Below are 16756 nucleotides of genomic sequence, written 5' to 3' on the forward strand. Positions count from 1 at the left end.
GTGAAGTCCAGCCATCATTTTCAGCCCAAACTGGATTAAAGTTAAAGAAGTAGCCTACAGAATGTGCAGGATCTGAAGATTCCCATATTTGTAACTGAAAAACATAATTTTAAAGTAGATTATCAATCTAGACATTAAACATGAACGTTTCCCCCACTATTATGTATGGTTATTAGAGAGTAGGGAGCAATTGAAAATAAATGATCACCCTTACAGTCAAGGGGGGCTGGCTGTGGAATGGTTTAGGACAATGGGCTTTGGAATTAGATGGACCTAAGGTAAATTTCCACTGCTGCATTTTAGCTAGTGGTGTGAGCCCTCTGCACTCACTCACTGATGTTCCAGTCGGTCCCTGATAGCTGGTAAATGCCTGACTTCACTTAGGATGTTGAGCTCCCGTTTCTGTCAGATCTCTGCTCAGATATAACCACAGTTACGTGGCCTTCTCTAACTACTCCAGACAATAAAATTCCATTTTCCCACTCCCAATTCATCTTTGTAAACTTATCACCACCTCACATATTACATTTGTGTTTGCTGTGTGTCTGACTTGTCTGTAAAGGAGGCTTCATGAAAGTTAAGGGGATTGTCTCTACTGCTGACTTCTACATCCCTATCTTACTAACAAAAGCACAATGAGGACCCAGGAGCATGTGCTCCAACCATACTTGTGCTCATTGTTTCCAACATTTTGGTCCCAAGTGAGTTTCAAACCACATTTCTATTGCCTACACTTTGAGAATTCTCAAGACAAACAGAAAAAGCATCAAAATCCAGTTGCGAATGTTATCTAAATGCAATCTTTGTTTCTTCTTGGCAAGGTTGTGGTGGATACTTGCATGCAGACCGGGGAATTATCACATCACCCAGGTACCCCGAGACCTACACACCAAATCTCAACTGCTCTTGGCATGTCCAGGTCCAGAGTGGCCTGACCATTGCTGTCCACTTTGAACAGCCCTTCCAGATTCTGAACAGAGACTCCTCTTGCAACCAGGGGGATTACTTGGTGGTAGGTCTTTTTTGCTGCTTTTTCTAATTACTTTTTCTATACACTTCATAACAAATGATGATATTTTTCCTTTTGGGCTGTAAGTTGATAAAACCTGTATACCTTGTCTTCATCAGTATGAAGGTAATTGTGCAATTTTGATTTGTCTTTCCAGCTCAAAAATGGACCTGATCTTTCTTCTCCACCCTTGGGTCCCCATGGAGGAAATGGTCGTTTTTGTGGCAGTCACCCTTCATCCACTCTGTTCACTTCGGATAATCAAATGTTTGTTCAATTTATTTCTGATAATAGTAATGAAGGGCAAGGATTTAAGATCACATACGAGGCAAAGAGTTTGGGTAAGTGTTTTCACTGAGAATTTTGTCTGTACTTTTCCTGCAATTGCTTGGTCTTCCTTGTTTAGATTTGAGGAAAAAATATCTAGTTTTTCTTTTTTTTCTGAACTAAGAATAATGATGTTATTAAGAATAGCTACCTATTATCAGGCACTTACTTTGTGCTGGATACAATTGCTACCTCATCATGACTACATCTTTTCATTGTTTCCATTCTCTAGATAAGTAAGGTGAGGCTTAGATTGTACAAGAAAATGAATGAACTTTTACATGAGTATAAATTGAGCTGATCTTAGTGATCCCTGAAATTCCCTATACTTTTCCATTATAAAATGTCTAGTCATAAGTTATATTTGGTTACAGAAACCTTGTAAGTATGATAATTACATTGTTTTATAATCATTTGTATGCTTCTTTTTAGATGAATGTATAGTCCTTTGATTCTATTATTACCCATCTAATTATATAGTACAGTAATGGTCTGACTTAATTACACTTGATTGTAATTGTATTTAATTCTGCTGTAATGATTTGATTTTTGTGACATTTACTTTAGATAACATTTAATTGAATAAATAAGTAAACAAGCTTCAAAAAAAAGAGGGAGCAGTGTCAGTAGAGAGTGAGTCTTTGGTCCCTTAAAATGAGATAATTCTAATTTCAGTTTAATCCTATGACCTCAGTCTCAGATTCCTGGATATATTTCAAAATATATATTCATCTAAATGAAGCCATATGTTTTATGGCACATTCTTGAAAGTATGAGAATTTAAAACATCAGCATAATTTCCTCCTCTAAGGAAATGGGGAGAGGAGAGGAAATAAATATCCACCAGCTGACATAGAAAATGATCTCATCCCTCCAGCAGGTTCCATGACCACCAGGAACATCCTTTCCTCTCTTCCCAGCACACATAACGCTGGTGCTTGGAGGAAGCTTTTAACAGCACAGCTTTGTGACACCAGCAGCACCACCTTCCAGGCAGCGAGTTTCTTGTCCCTCGCTGTCTCCACGCTCAGCTTTGCTGCTGAGTTATGATGGTCAGGATTTCACAAGGTCCTGAGACTTTACAGAGTCCTAGTGCCTTGTGTTTAGTAAGTAGACCCAGAACTCTGCTTTTCCATCTTTACCCAGGTAGACTCAGTCTTGAATTATATTTTCAAAGTCAATATTTAGTGGGAATTCATATACACTAAGGGTCTATTTGCAAACACTATAATTCTATCATTGCTTTGTGGGTCCTCTATTCACGAAAGAATGGTTATCACCATTGGTTATCACCACTTCCCCATCTTTCTGCCTTAATATTAGACTTAAAAGTCTTTTAAGATTTCAAAACTGGTTGCAATATGATCACTCTTGTTGATCTCAACTTTCTGTTTCAAGCATCTCCCCCAACTATAGTCAGCTCTACTTCCCTGTCTTTCCACCACACCTACTTCTTTGCCAGTCTTGTTTCTCAGCTTTTAACACATGCTATTCAGTGAACAACTTTTGGCATCAAATTAGCCTCATTCTACACCATCAGCCTCCAATAACATCCTTCTATATGGTTGATGAGATTTCTGTGTCCCTGTGCTTGATGCTTTCTTTGTCACTAGATTAACTGATATTTTAATTTATTAATTGAACATTTACAAAGGGTTTCACACTGTCCAAACCACCAAACCACTGCATAATTTATTGGCTTTAAGAAGGAGTGAAATTTCTGCTGAGAATATATGGTTTAGCAAATTAAAAAAGAGCACACGTGGTAGCTCCCTTGATAGCAAATTCAAAATGTATTTGCTTAAAAAGAAAAGGAGGATGATTTCAGGTGAAAGGAAATTGAGATCAGAAATACAGATAGAGACTTTTTTAAATGAAGGTGGCCATTGCCTGCGTCCTCTTTCTCCAGACCGTAGACTGATTTCCCTGTATTTCCTGACAGCCTGTGGGGGCAATATTTACATCCATAATGCTGATTCTACTGGATACGTAACCTCCCCGAACCACCCTGACCATTATCCCCAGCACGCTGACTGCATTTGGCTTATAGCTGCTCCTCCCGGGAAACTCATACGACTGCAGTTTGAAGGCCAGTTCAGTATCGAAGTAACACCCAAGTAGGTCACCTCTGTTTAACTTTCCTGCTATCTGGAGTTGGTATTTATTTTTAGCTGTCACCTTTGAGAACAGTTTCTACGGCTTTTTTGTCTTTTCTAAAAGTTTTTATGGAAATGTAGGAAATGTAGTTCATTTACAATATTGTGTTAGTTTCAGATGTATAGCAAAGTGATTCAGTTATATATATATATATATATTTTTTTTTTACATTCTCTTTCATGATAGGTTATTACGTGATATTGAAAATAGTTCCCTGTGCTATACAGTAGGTTCTGGTCCACCTGCTTTTCTCAGCAGCATTTACTGCTAAGGAAATCTAGGGGTGGGGAAGGGAAATGTTAACACCTCAAGCTGAAAACCTTGCCTGCCAGTCACCCTCCCGTCAGCTGAGCAGATGATGTAAACAGATACCATTCCTCCTGACCCTGTGCACATCCTCCATGAGACTCGGAGGACGGCTGTCTGAGATTTATGTCATCTCTTCTTCCTCCCACAGGAAAAATAGAGTGTCTCTGGTAGACAAGTATTTATTTGCCCAGCCTGACACTCGGTGTCATAAATGATAAAATGCCTCTTTAACAAATGGAAATTTGTGACACCAGGGGTCATCAGGGTTAGAAACAGGACTGGAAATAAGGACAGTCCAATTTCCCAATCTCTGTTTAATAAGAATCATTAAAGATTACAAACCAAAGAGTTTATGTCTTACTATGTTAAGCACAAAGAAATTGAAAAAAGATCTGTATTTTTCTCTTAGTTTAACAAAAGCATGTATACACTTGTATGCATGATTGTGTGGTGCAAAGCTTAGGTACGAGAGCTTTTGTTTACCAGTTCTGGACTCTTGATATAATGCCACTGTCCCCTCACTGAGCATTAATTGGCTGGTTGACTTTCTCAAGAAAGATTGGTTAAACACCTGTCCTCTTTTATGGACACAGAATTCTGGCTGAGATTCTCCATAAGCTCCGTTTACAGAGCTGTCAACAGAGTTCATCTTTGTCTCATGAAATGTGTCATAACATCATGTGAAACAAAATACCTGGGTTCTGAAATGCCTTGGGGTTGATTTTGGAGCTTCCCTGATGTCTCAGTGGTAAAGAATCTGCCTGCCAATGCAGGAGACGCAGGTTCGATCCCTGGGTTGGCAAGATCCCCTGGAGAAGGAAGTGGCAACCCACTCTAGTATTTTTGCCTGGGAAACCCTGTGGACAGAGAAGCCTGGCAGGGTACCGTCCGTGGAGTTGCAGAGTTGAACATGACTGAGTGACTAAACAAATAAATATACAACAAGGGGTTGATTGGAGAATGACTTTTACATTTCTAAGACTGACAGAAAGTGGAAGGTGAGTAAATATTCTTCAGTGTGGTAAATATAAAACCTGTCTTTTTGAGCTCCAAACTGGAGTGTGCTATGTCTCAGAAAAATATTAGACAGTGTTCTGAAGTGACACACCACTTATATAGACTCTGTTGTAGTGTCTATGCTGTGATGTATATCTGGTGCTACAGAAATAATGATCTTATTATGCCCTTGGAGAAAGTGAAGTCTTTATTATCAAAATATGTCAAAGCCATTGACTTTACAAATTAAACAGAATCTTCTTTCCACTTTAGCTGTACGTCCAATTACCTTGAGTTGCGAGATGGAGCTGATTCAAATGCACCGATACTTTCCAAGTTTTGTGGGACATCTCTGCCCATCAGTCAGTTGTCCTCAGGAGAGGTGATGTATTTGAGGTTCCGGTCTGACAACAGCCCCACTCATGTGGGATTCAAAGCCAAGTATTCTATAGGTAATGACATTTTTCTATTCAATAAGAAAGTAGTGACAGAATGATTGCATTAAAACTTTTTTAAAAATCATGCCATTTTTAAAGAAGTCTATCTGCCTAATTTTAACAGTTATTTTAATGATATAAGTAAGGAATGTGAATGTTTAAAACCACAAAGTCATTTATCAATTTAAATTTTTACTTTAATTTCCATCTTAAAACACTTTTTTGTATACTTGAATATTTTTATTTTTCTCTTAATTTTTATATATTCAGTTAAATTCTAGTTTCTTCCTCTTGTCATAAAATATATGTAATGTTACTTTAGATAGTAAAACTGTTTAGCAATCAGATGGCTAGTTTTTAGAACTATGACTTTGACCTCCTCAGCATTAATGGATAATCCGAGATGTTTTTCCCCTAAATCTCTAGCACCAAGTCATTCACTCGGTGTTTTGATTTCTTTCCTTTAAAAAATAAATAATAAACATGCATCCTGAAGATTCACTACAAGATGGTCACAGTTACATAGAATTTAGTATCTAATGGGTCTGAACACAAACCGAACATATTAGATACACTCAAAACTCGAAAAGCCTAGTTGTAACAATATTTAGCCTATACCATATGTCTTTTATAGCCTGAGGAAAATGGTATATAATTCAGTCTGTCACATCCAGCTGATAAGAAATAATAGGATAGTAATTTTCAAGGCCCCGAGGTACCCATCACTGCAGTAGCACGTTTATCTGATAAACTAGAAATCACAGGCATAACTAATCAACCACAGCATCATTTCTAGTTGAGCTTGAACTCAGTCTACAGAATCACAACCCAGGCTGCTAGGCAGCTCTTATCAATCTATCAGTTAGTTCTGGAAAGAAACCTGCTTGCAGTTAGTAGCTCTTACAGTGACCTGAGAGAATTCATGAGACATCACAGGATGTGCTGTTCAGCAGTCTTTCCATCTTCCCTTTCCCATTATTAGATTGGACTTGTGGTGTCATTTCTCTGTACATGGATAGCAGATTTCGTATAATAAGGGAAGCACAAACTAAACATTTCCACCATTTTTAAAACTTCAGTTTACATTCACTTGGCACCGAAAAGCTTTTCAATGTGCTGGTTAAATTTCAAAGAAACCGTAAGAGCATATTGCTCTTTTTCTACAGCCCCATGTGGGGGAGCAGTGACAGGGCAAAGCGGTGTCATCGAGAGCAACGGATACCCAACACAGCCATACACAGACGACTTATTCTGTGAGTGGCGTCTCCGGGGACCCTTGGGACACTATCTCACCATCCACTTTGAAGACTTTAACCTTCAGAATTCGTCTGGCTGTGAACGAGACTTTGTGGAAATCTGGGAAAACCATACATCTGGTCAGTGAAATATGTCTGCTGTCTTTTGGGAGGTGTCTGTTTTCACCTGTTACTCATTCAGCCTCTGAAATATCCTCATTTCCAAGAAAGGAAAGAGTTTGTTTCTTACAAAGAAGTGCAGATCAGTTAGCTATGGACTGTTCAGCATTTCTCTTGCTTATTTCTTACCCAAGAAACAGTGGTATCCAAAGCCCAGGGGTCATTGTAGAGCTTATCCTGGGACCACACTGAGAGAGCACTGTGTGGGAAGGCACCCTCTTCCAGGGGACTTTCTGGGGCTCCAGCTAGATATTTGAGGGGCATCCTGTAAGGGAAGGAGAGGAAAGGAGAATATACTGGGACTTCTCTGGTGGTCCAGTGTTTAAGAATTTGCCTTGCAATGCAGAGGACGTGAGTTTGATCCCTGGTCAGGAATTTAAGATCCCACATGCCACGGAGCAACTAAACCTGTATGGCACAGCTTCTAAGCCCGCACATTAGGAGTGGAACTAGAGAAGCCTGTGCCATAATGAAGACCCAGCACAGCCAAAACCATTTTTTTTTTAAATTTTAAAAAAGGGTGATACACCGTGGAAATAATATGAGATGGATGCTTCCCACTCTGTCTCCTTGGACCATTTCACAACCAACTGAGCCAAGCTTCCTCGCTGTGCTGATGCTCTTGGTTCTACCTGGTTGCTGTTTTTGTCGCTCATCTTCATATATTTGAATGTATCAATTTGTATTCTTGTTTGACCTACTTCTCTTGCCAGAGGTCACCATTTCTTCCTGGGCAGGGTCTAATCTATTATTATTTTCTTTGGGAATGCCAAGTATCTCAAGTAGAGGTTAAGTGAAATCAACGCCCGGACTTATACATGCTTCATACTTATTTCACTCTCACAGGTACCTTATTGGGCAGATACTGTGGAAGCAGCATTCCCAGCAGCATAGACACTTCCAGCAATGTTGCTTTGGTCAGGTTTGTCACGGACGGCTCTGTCTCTGCCTCAGGATTCAGACTACGGTTTGACTCCAGCTTGGAAGGTAAGTCTGTTGATTCATTAAAAAAATACACACACACACATGCACATATATCATGTTACATATATATAAATAATAGGTTGGCCAAAAAGTTCATTTGTGTTTTTCTGTAAGCCATTATGGGAAAAAATGAATGAATTTTTTTTTTTGCCAATCCAATAATATGTATTACTATAATACATATTAATATGTTTCTGAGCTGCTATACTGAATAAACACTCTACTTAGGCACTGGTGTTAAATAAGCTGGACAAGACACCATGGCCCATGGCTCCTTGAACCTCAGTAGCCTAGCGGGAGGTAGACAGTAATCAGATAGTCACACCAATAAATGAAAAGTCACAAATGCAATCAGTGCTACAAAGGATCTAATGCTGAGAGGGTGTGAGGAGGCAAGGGCCTTCACCACATCTCATCTGAAGAAGGCCAGTCCTTTATTGCTCCAGTCATTTAGAATTTGTGTTCCAAACTCCCTGACAAGCTCAGGTGAAATAAAAACCTTGTCATGAAAAAACTGGATGATCATTTAGCCTTCTGCTTTCAGACTCTGATGGTTACTACGCTTACTGGTCTCTCATAGTTCTTCAGTCATGATGACAAACAGCTGCCAGTGAACTATCAATATAATCTATGAAAGAAAATGAAAGTGTTAGTCGCTCAGTCATGTCCAACTCTCTGTGACCCCATGGACTGTAGCCCACCAGGCTCCTCTGTCCATGGAATTCTCCAGGCAAGAATACTGGAGTAGGTTGCCATTCCCTTCTCCAGGGGATCTTCCCGACCCAGGGATCAAACCCAGGTCTCCCGCATTGCAGGCGGGTTCTTTACCAGCTGAGCCACCAGGGAAGCCCTATGATCCATGGAAGCAGAGATTAAGTATTAAATATCAGAAACAGCCCTCGCATACTTACAGTAATAAATAAGAGCAATAATTTTGTCCAGTGGGGCAATTTAAAAAAATGCTTTATTTTTGAGAACATTCTTTATGGGATCAGATTGGAAGTTCTCTTGTTTTTGTTTTGTTTTCCCTTCAGCGTGTGGTGGGGATCTCCAGGGCCCCTCTGGAACATTCACTTCTCCCAACTACCGGAGCCCTAACCCTCATGGCTGGATGTGTGAGTGGAGAATCACCGTGCAGGAAGGGAGGAGGGTCACCCTCACCTTTGACAGCCTGAGGCTGGAACCCCATCCATTGTGCAGCAGTGAGCATGTGACAGTAAGTGTCCCCTGCAGCCAGGGATGTTATAGTCCATTGTTGAAGGAGCTTATTGACCCCGTAAATCACAGTCAGAAAACTAGGTCAGGAATATTCCCCTGCGTGCAACTGTATCTCACACAAGTTCTAAGTGTTTTAGATAAAACAAAGTCACAATAAATGTTGGCCAAAATATTTGTAAAAGCTGTTTTAGGAGACAGTTATCTCAGCCTATGTCAGGGTCATGGGCAGGATAAATTTTAAAGCAAATGATCATTACATATGGAAAACCTGTGTAAACAGAAAAGTTAGGACTTTGGGTAGCAAATAACTAACTGGGACTAGAGCGACAGAACAAGCCACCACCAAAAGTTTTAAGCAGATGGATGGTCCTGCCTAATTATTGTTTGCTGGCAGATGTCCTGAGGTTGCCAAGCCCAGCTTTGAGATTAAGAAAGCAAATGAAGTCCCTGAGTGTAAACTGTGAAATGACACATATATGTATGTATACTATATTAACTATAGATGAATATTAGTATATTTCTCCACCCAACTTTCCCTTTCTCCAGTCTTTGTTATCTCACTAAATAACTGTTCTAGACTTGTGGTTGCTCAGGTCCAAAGCCTTGATGTCTGTTTTAAAGTCCTTTCTCTCTCACCTGATACTGCATCCATAAGCAAGTCTTGTTTGCTGCATCTTTATAAGAAATCCAGAAACTAACTACTTCTCCTTACATCCACAACCACCACCGTCACTACTCATTCAGATTTATTTCAATAACTTCCACTTGGTCTCCCTACTTTCACCCTTGTCTCTCTGCATCTCAACACAGCAGCCCGTGTGATGAGTTTAAACCTAAATCAGGCCATGTTGCTTTTCTTGAAAATCATCTAATGACCTTTTATCTCACTTGGAGGGAAATCCGTAGTCTTCACGATGGCCCAACTGGCTGTACGTTATCTGCTGCCCCTTCCTTCTCTTATCCATGTTCTTATTTCAAATTCCCCTCCTCTCCAGCCACCCTGGCCTCCTTTCTGTTCCTTGATTTGGGCTACCATGTCCGTGTAACCGCTTCCCATGTACTGTTGCCTCTGCCTGGAATGCTCCTTCTTGCTCGTTCACGCCCTTGGTCCATTCAGGGGTCTGCTCAGATGACTAGATCTGAGAAGCCTTCCCTAAGTACCTTCATTAAATAGACCCCACCCCACTCTGGCCTGGTCCTTTTCTTGCATTACTGGTTTCACAGCACTTCACAACAGCTCACAGTCCACGTATTTATTTGTTTGTATATTGTCTGCTGCCCAGACTAGAATGTAAGCGCAGCTCACAGGGATGTGCACTTAGCTTCGTTCCCTGATGAATCCCCAGTGACTCACTCATAACAAACACAGCAATTGCTGAATCAATCAATAGTTAAAGGACTGTCACGTTCCTTTTTAAAAATGAGCCACCTTTGTTTTCATTTCATTGTCTCCTGCTGGATAGTGAATTTCAAAAATATGAAACATCGCTGTATGTTACTCTGTTTGTATCGCCCTAAAATAATCATATTCAAACTTCAGATTTTGATTCTTAGATCTAATATCTGAAGGACCAAAATGTTGTCTTCTGTCAAATATTGAGAATTATGGAGCCCAGCGTCTTTTCTCTTATTTGAAAGCCAGGAAATTTTGGACCAAGCTTGCTTATTTTTGAAGGAACATTCTTCCTCTTGTTGAAGGAATAATACAGAAACAAGAATGAAGTAGAAAAAAATTTAACCACTCCCACTATACCATATTTTGAAGCATTTTCTTATGTACTTAGGTGACAGAAATTCATTTCTATACTAATTTTCATCAATTTTTTCTCAATATAAATACAGTGAATGCTATCGAATAATTTTTGTAGAGCTGAGAAACTAAAAAAACATAAAAATACTTGGAATCCCACACAACCATTACTAAAATTTTGAGGTTTATGCTAAAAGTCTTTTTTCCTTTGAGATCATATTGAAACATAATCATTAGAAATCTTACCAGCAGAGTATTCACATGCCCTACAGGAAAGATAATTAGAAGAATCATAGTTTCAAAGCTCAAATAATAAAAGAAAATGTACAGCATCAACCACAAATTCTAAATCATGTCCTGCTTGTCATTTCCCCATCTCCGAATAATAAATGCCAAAGGCACCCTTTTCTACTCTTTCAGCTACATCTTTTGATATTTATGTCATTATTTCAAAATAATATTCCTATGCTCCTACTTCTTTTTTTTTGTCTTAGACATTATCCACATCCAACTGTGGAAGATGAGGATTTAACTGTCTTCAAAAACCACCCCAGGATCACCACAAATGTACATGGGGGTACTCGCAACTCAATTACCGCCCCAACTACCTCCCCAAATACTCCTGTCACCGATTTTGTTTAAATTGTTACTCAGGGTTTACATTAATATGACTATGAAAACATCAGTCCCACTTAAATGAAGTATTGTGCTCTGGTAGCATTTGCTTTTGATTTTCCAAGTAATAATTGTGTCCTGTTTTACACTTTCATAGTTTTGTGTGTGTGTTGTTTTCTATGTTCAGTTCAGTTCAGTTGCTCAGTTGTGTCCGACTCTTTGTGACCCCATGGACTGCAGCATGCCAGGCCTCCCTGTCCATCACCAACTCCTGGAGCCTACTCAAACTCATGTCCATCAAGTCGGTGATGCCATCCAACCACCTCATCCTCTGTTGTCCCCTTCTCCTCCCACCTTCAATCTTTCCCAGCATTAGGGTTTTTTCCAATGAGTTGGTTCTTCACATCAAGTGGCCAAAGTATTGGAATTTCAACTTCAGCATCAGTCCTTCCAATGAATATTCAGGACTCATTTCCTTTAGGATGGACTGATTTGATATCCTTGCAGTCCAATGGACTCTCAAGAGTCTTCTCCAACACCACAGTTCAAAAACATCAGTTCTTCGGTGCTTAGCTTTATTTATAGTCCAACCCTCACATGCATACATGACTACTGGAAAAACCAGAGCTTTGACTAGACAGACCTTTGTTGGCAAAGTAACGTCTCTGCTTTTTAATATGCTGTCTAGGTTGGTCATAGCTTTTCTTCCAGGGAGCAAGTGTCTTTTAATTTCATGGCTGCAGTCACCATCTGCAGTGATTTTGGAGCCTGCAGAAAATAAAGTCTGCCACTGTTTCCACTGTTTCCCCATCTATTTCCCATAAAGTGATGGGCCCAGATGCCGTGATCTTCATTTTCTGAATGTTGAGCTTTAAGCCAACTTTTTCAGTCTCCTCTTTCACTTTCATCAAGAGGCTTTTTAGTTCTTTTTCACTTTCTGCCATAAGGGTGGTGTCATCTGCGTATCTGAGGTTATTGATATTTCTCCCGGCAGTCTTGGTTCCAGCTTGTGCTTCATCCAGCCCGGCATTTCGCATGATATACTCTGGATATGTTAAATAAGCAGGGTGGCAATATACAGCCTTGACATACTCCTTTCCAGATTTGGAACCAGTCTGTTGTTCCATGTCCAGTTCTAACTGTTGCTTTGGACCTGCATAAAGATTTGTCAGGAGGCAGGTCATGGTCTGGTATTCCCATCTCTTTAAGAATTTTCCACAGTTTGTTGTGATCCACAGAGTCAAAGGCTTTTTAGTCACTAATTCTTCCACACGTTCCACACTCCAGGTGTATATCCCCACCTTATATGATAAAACACTTCTATCGGCTCCATTCATTTTCCTTAGAAATATCTTCCTTGGGCCTTTGCCCATCAGCTGCAAGTCTGATTCCTACTGCCATGCCCACATTACCTTTCATCTTCTTATTTGCAAGTTTCTTCATGCATCTCCTGGACAGGATACCTGGCTTTATGATAATGAGCGTTTCCCATTCTTGGTTAATTTCCTCTTTGAGGTAAGGCTCATGCTCTTGTGGCTCTCTAAGGACATAGGCATGGGTGACAAAGTTTTTGAGTACATGTATATCTGTAATTATTTATATTCTAGCCTTGTTCTTTAGACTGTATTATGTATATCAAATATATTAATCATAATTTTGAAACGTTTTATTGCTCTTTTGGGAGTCAGTCTCCTTCAAGTCCCTCTTTCCTATTACATTGGTCTCTGACTTTTACATTGGATGTTTGCCTAAATGTCTACTGACCCTTGACTCTTCATTCCTATTTAAGTATTAAGTGCTAAAAGGCAATGGGAAGCTCTCTGTGTGTGATTGGAGCCATCAACTTCTGGGCTTCATGGCCGGGGGGCTGGGGGGGTCCTGGGGGGTGGGAAGGGGGTGACCAAGGGGGTTTCTGATTGTTAAACAGGGGAAACCACAAATGTCATATTACAGGTCTTCTCCACCCCCTCACCCCTGAGGTTAAGCATCAGAGAATCACTTTCAGAATAAATTTCTGAATCTTTAATACAATGTCCACATTCCTTTCTTTGAAATACATTTTTTTATGAGTTGCATGCTTGTGTTGTTTCCTCTTCATTCTGCTCCAAACAACAGGATGTGGCTTGTCTTCTATTTATCCTTTATTTGCTTGAGAACTTGACTGAAAGAAAGAAAGGAAGGAAGGAAGGAGGTAGGGACTCTTCCTGAGATCTACAGGTTACTCAAGGGTGGCTTTGAGCAAGCCACTTCCAGAACAATACCTCATGCAGTAACCTAAGCATACCATTCCTCCAGACCAGCTGCGGGTCTCACGCTGTGCCCGGATGGAGAAGTGGGAAAGCCACACCATCCCGTGTGCAGAATAATGAGCCGAATACCCCATTGAATTCCGGTTTTTAGCACATTTTATGTCCTGAATTTCACATACTTACTTCATACCCCACTGTTTTCCAAGAGTTTTAGTTTCTCAAAGAGGAATAGAGGAGGAATGTGGAAACAGCCGTCTTGTTCCTCCTAAAAGCAGGGGTTTGCATGATAAATGATGCCTCACAATTCTTAGTCACTATGATTTTACACTCAGGGCAGATGCTGGGGAAGAGACAAAGGCCATTGATCATAGTTTTGCACATATTATCCTTGTAGTTGCAAATAATACCTTTTGATTCTGACAATGTGTTGCCCATTCCTGTTTTTAGAATTATTGAAATACCTCTCTCCTGTTTCCTATGCATTGTTTGGTGGTTTGGAATCAGAGGCATAATTTGAATCCCAGTTTTATTATTACTGGCTCTTTATACTGCGGCAGGTGGCATTATCTTTCTGAATTCTGGTGTCTTAACCTGGAAAACAGGGGTAATATATTGTGTCTGAGAGGTTAGTTTGCTAATTTGATAAGGTAATCCAAGGGGTTATTAGTAGAGTCTGGCATGCTGTTTGTGCTCAATAAATGATAAGAAATGTTGGGTCCATTCCTACAAGCTGGAAGACGCTTTAAACCAGAAGCCCCCAAAGAGCTACATTTGATGATCAGTTACAGTAGACAGAAAAGCATACAGCTTTTGTATGGAATACAGTATCCACTTCCATAGCTCTTAATGTCATATTCAGCCTCATTATTCCTAATTGTAAGCCACTCCAATCCTTTTTAAAAGCAGAACTGTCACTCACTCTTTCATTTACTGTTTAGTTACTTCTAGATCTTTCTTGAGCTATCCTAGATATCCACTTGGTTTTGGACAGAAGTGGAAGAATATTTTGCCAATTATCATAACCGTGTGCATAACTGGAGTTGTTTAATATTTTGGCGTCCACAATATTCAAATCCATTTTTAAAAGTTCAAACTTGCAAGAAAGTTGACGCTTTGAATGCATAAGTAATTAGGAAAGAACTATTATATTGAGATTGATTTTTTAAAATCACTTTTCAAGGCATTTAAAAATATTTGAGTTCTTCTATACTTCAGTTCATCAGAGACTAACCTTTAAACCCTCTTTGCCGATGTCAAAGGTCCTGATGCATTGCTAAGAAAAACTGCTCCCCAGTGAACTCTGTGAACTAAGACGTGAGCATGTTAGCATAGCTGCTTTACATTTTGAGCACAGATTCCAGTTGCAAAGAGCACAGCAGTTTTTTGTTTGTCACTATGTGGCAGGAGGGCATGACTGCAATGCTTCCATTTTCGTGCAATGACCCTGAGGGCACAAAATGCGCTGCGGGTGATGCGGTGGCTTGTGACCCTGGGTCAAGTGCCCATATTGTGAAATAATTCATTTTAGCTCAGAGTTTCCTTAGAAAGAAGCATGTCTAGGCTGGGAACATAAACTCCTAGGAAATACTCAGTAAGATGGGCTATGTCTAAAGGTTAAACTATTTTTCTCAACAGGTATTTAATGGCATTAGAAGTAACTCACCCCAGCTGGAGAAACTGTGCAGGAGCGTGAATGGCAGCAATGAAATCGAATCTTCAGGAAATACAATGAAGGTCGTTTATTTCACGGACGGGTCCAGGCCATACGGCGGCTTCATTGCCTCCTACACGTCCAATGAAGATGCAGGTAATAGCAGCTGCTACGAATACACCTGTGTTACAGTCCACATGGCAAGTGCCCTGTAGCTGCTGCCAACAGCAGCGGAGTCATCCGTGTTCCCCTCAGAGATCAGGGTTACACCTAGAATCTTCCATGAAAGACAAACATAACCAGATAGAAAATCCAACCAAAAAGCCCAAAAACAAAAGACAAAAGCTTCTAGTTTTGGAAAGAAAACTGCTATTGAGAATTAGAAAAGTTAAAAAAAAGTGCTGTTAGGAGAGCTTCCAGCTGAGTCCCATGCAGTGTCACCATTATAGACGACTGCCAGGCCCACAGCCCTTGGTCAGTTCTCTGTTCTGGAAAAGGACAGAGATCTCTTGGAAGGTAGCTTACTCCCAGAGGGTAACTAATGCAACTAAAGACAGATTGTATTGCTTCTGAGTCATCCATCTATCCAGATATAGACTTCCAGCATACGTGAATATGGGGTTCACATATGATATGGGATATTTAAAATTACTTTCTGGATTGGTGTTATTATCTAGGAACTTTAAACTTTAGGAAGACTGGAATTGAATTAAAAAAAAAACTTTATTTCATTGATACAAAGAATATTCATTCCCTTTTAAAAAGAGCAAATTCATCACAATGCCAGTGTTAAATATTATCTGTTTTATTCAATTCAATTCTCAGGTCAAGTGGAGGATTCCTAATCAGAAGCCATCAGGGCCACCATTATATTTGGATATTACTTTAAGTGAAATATTAGTGAACAGTGGGCTCATATTAGAAGATACTGACTTAGCCAAACCTCACTCACCTAATCTACACCTTTAGGGAAATAAAGGAATTGCTTATTTCTGTGCATCTTTCTAAACCCACAGAAACAACTTCTGTAGTTGGTGTGATGAGCCAGCCCTTTGCCCACAACCCTGACTTCATCTGGAAAAACAAATCAAAGCAATAAAAAAAAAAAAAAAAAAAAGACTGCTGTGGTTATTATAGTTATTTTTTCCTGTCACATGTGTATCTTCTCCTATGGCATGAGTCTGACAACTAGTTTTTTGTCAATTTCTGTTTCCTCAGTGTGCGGTGGTTCCCTTACAAGCTTCCCTAAAGGAAACTTTACTTCTCCTGGCTATGACGGAGTCAGTAATTATTCAAGAAACCTAAACTGCGAGTGGATGCTCAGCAACCCCAATCAGGGCAACTCCTCCATTTACATTCATTTTGAGGATTTTTATCTAGAAACTCACCAAGACTGTCAATCAGATGTCCTTGAGTTCCGAGTAGGTGAGTCCAGTCAAGGAACACGTTCTTTCATTCATATCTACAACTTTCTCCTTTTGCCTGGAGTCCAGTGACCTCCCAATGAAGGGAGTCAAAAAGAAAGTTACATAAATGACACTCGGTGCGTTGTTCTGCTCAGCTAATGCCAATGGGCTTCTGATATGGAGACTTTGTGGATCTTCAAAACCTAGCATGCCATTGGTAATATATGTATGTA

General features: G+C 39.9%; 1 protein-coding gene across 2 annotated transcripts in view; it reads left to right on the forward strand.

Moving 5' to 3' along the window:
* Positions 1 to 16756, forward strand: part of CUBN (cubilin) — a 259434-nt gene that overhangs the window by 172381 nt on the left and 70297 nt on the right. For both annotated transcript variants that reach the window (XM_086334167.1, XM_086334168.1), the window contains 9 exons: positions 822 to 1012; positions 1167 to 1350; positions 3279 to 3453; positions 5072 to 5250; positions 6402 to 6611; positions 7497 to 7637; positions 8669 to 8850; positions 15102 to 15273; positions 16336 to 16542. In XM_086334167.1, the coding sequence (XP_086190293.1) occupies positions 822 to 1012; positions 1167 to 1350; positions 3279 to 3453; positions 5072 to 5250; positions 6402 to 6611; positions 7497 to 7637; positions 8669 to 8850; positions 15102 to 15273; positions 16336 to 16542 (1641 nt within the window). The remainder of the gene's footprint in view (positions 1 to 821; positions 1013 to 1166; positions 1351 to 3278; positions 3454 to 5071; positions 5251 to 6401; positions 6612 to 7496; positions 7638 to 8668; positions 8851 to 15101; positions 15274 to 16335; positions 16543 to 16756) is intronic.

The sequence above is a fragment of the Bos grunniens genome, chromosome 13 (genome assembly GCF_055505025.1).
Source record: "Bos grunniens cultivar Pamir isolate PY7600 chromosome 13, Bosgru_T2T1.0, whole genome shotgun sequence".
NCBI classification, from domain to species: Eukaryota; Metazoa; Chordata; class Mammalia; order Artiodactyla; family Bovidae; genus Bos; species Bos grunniens.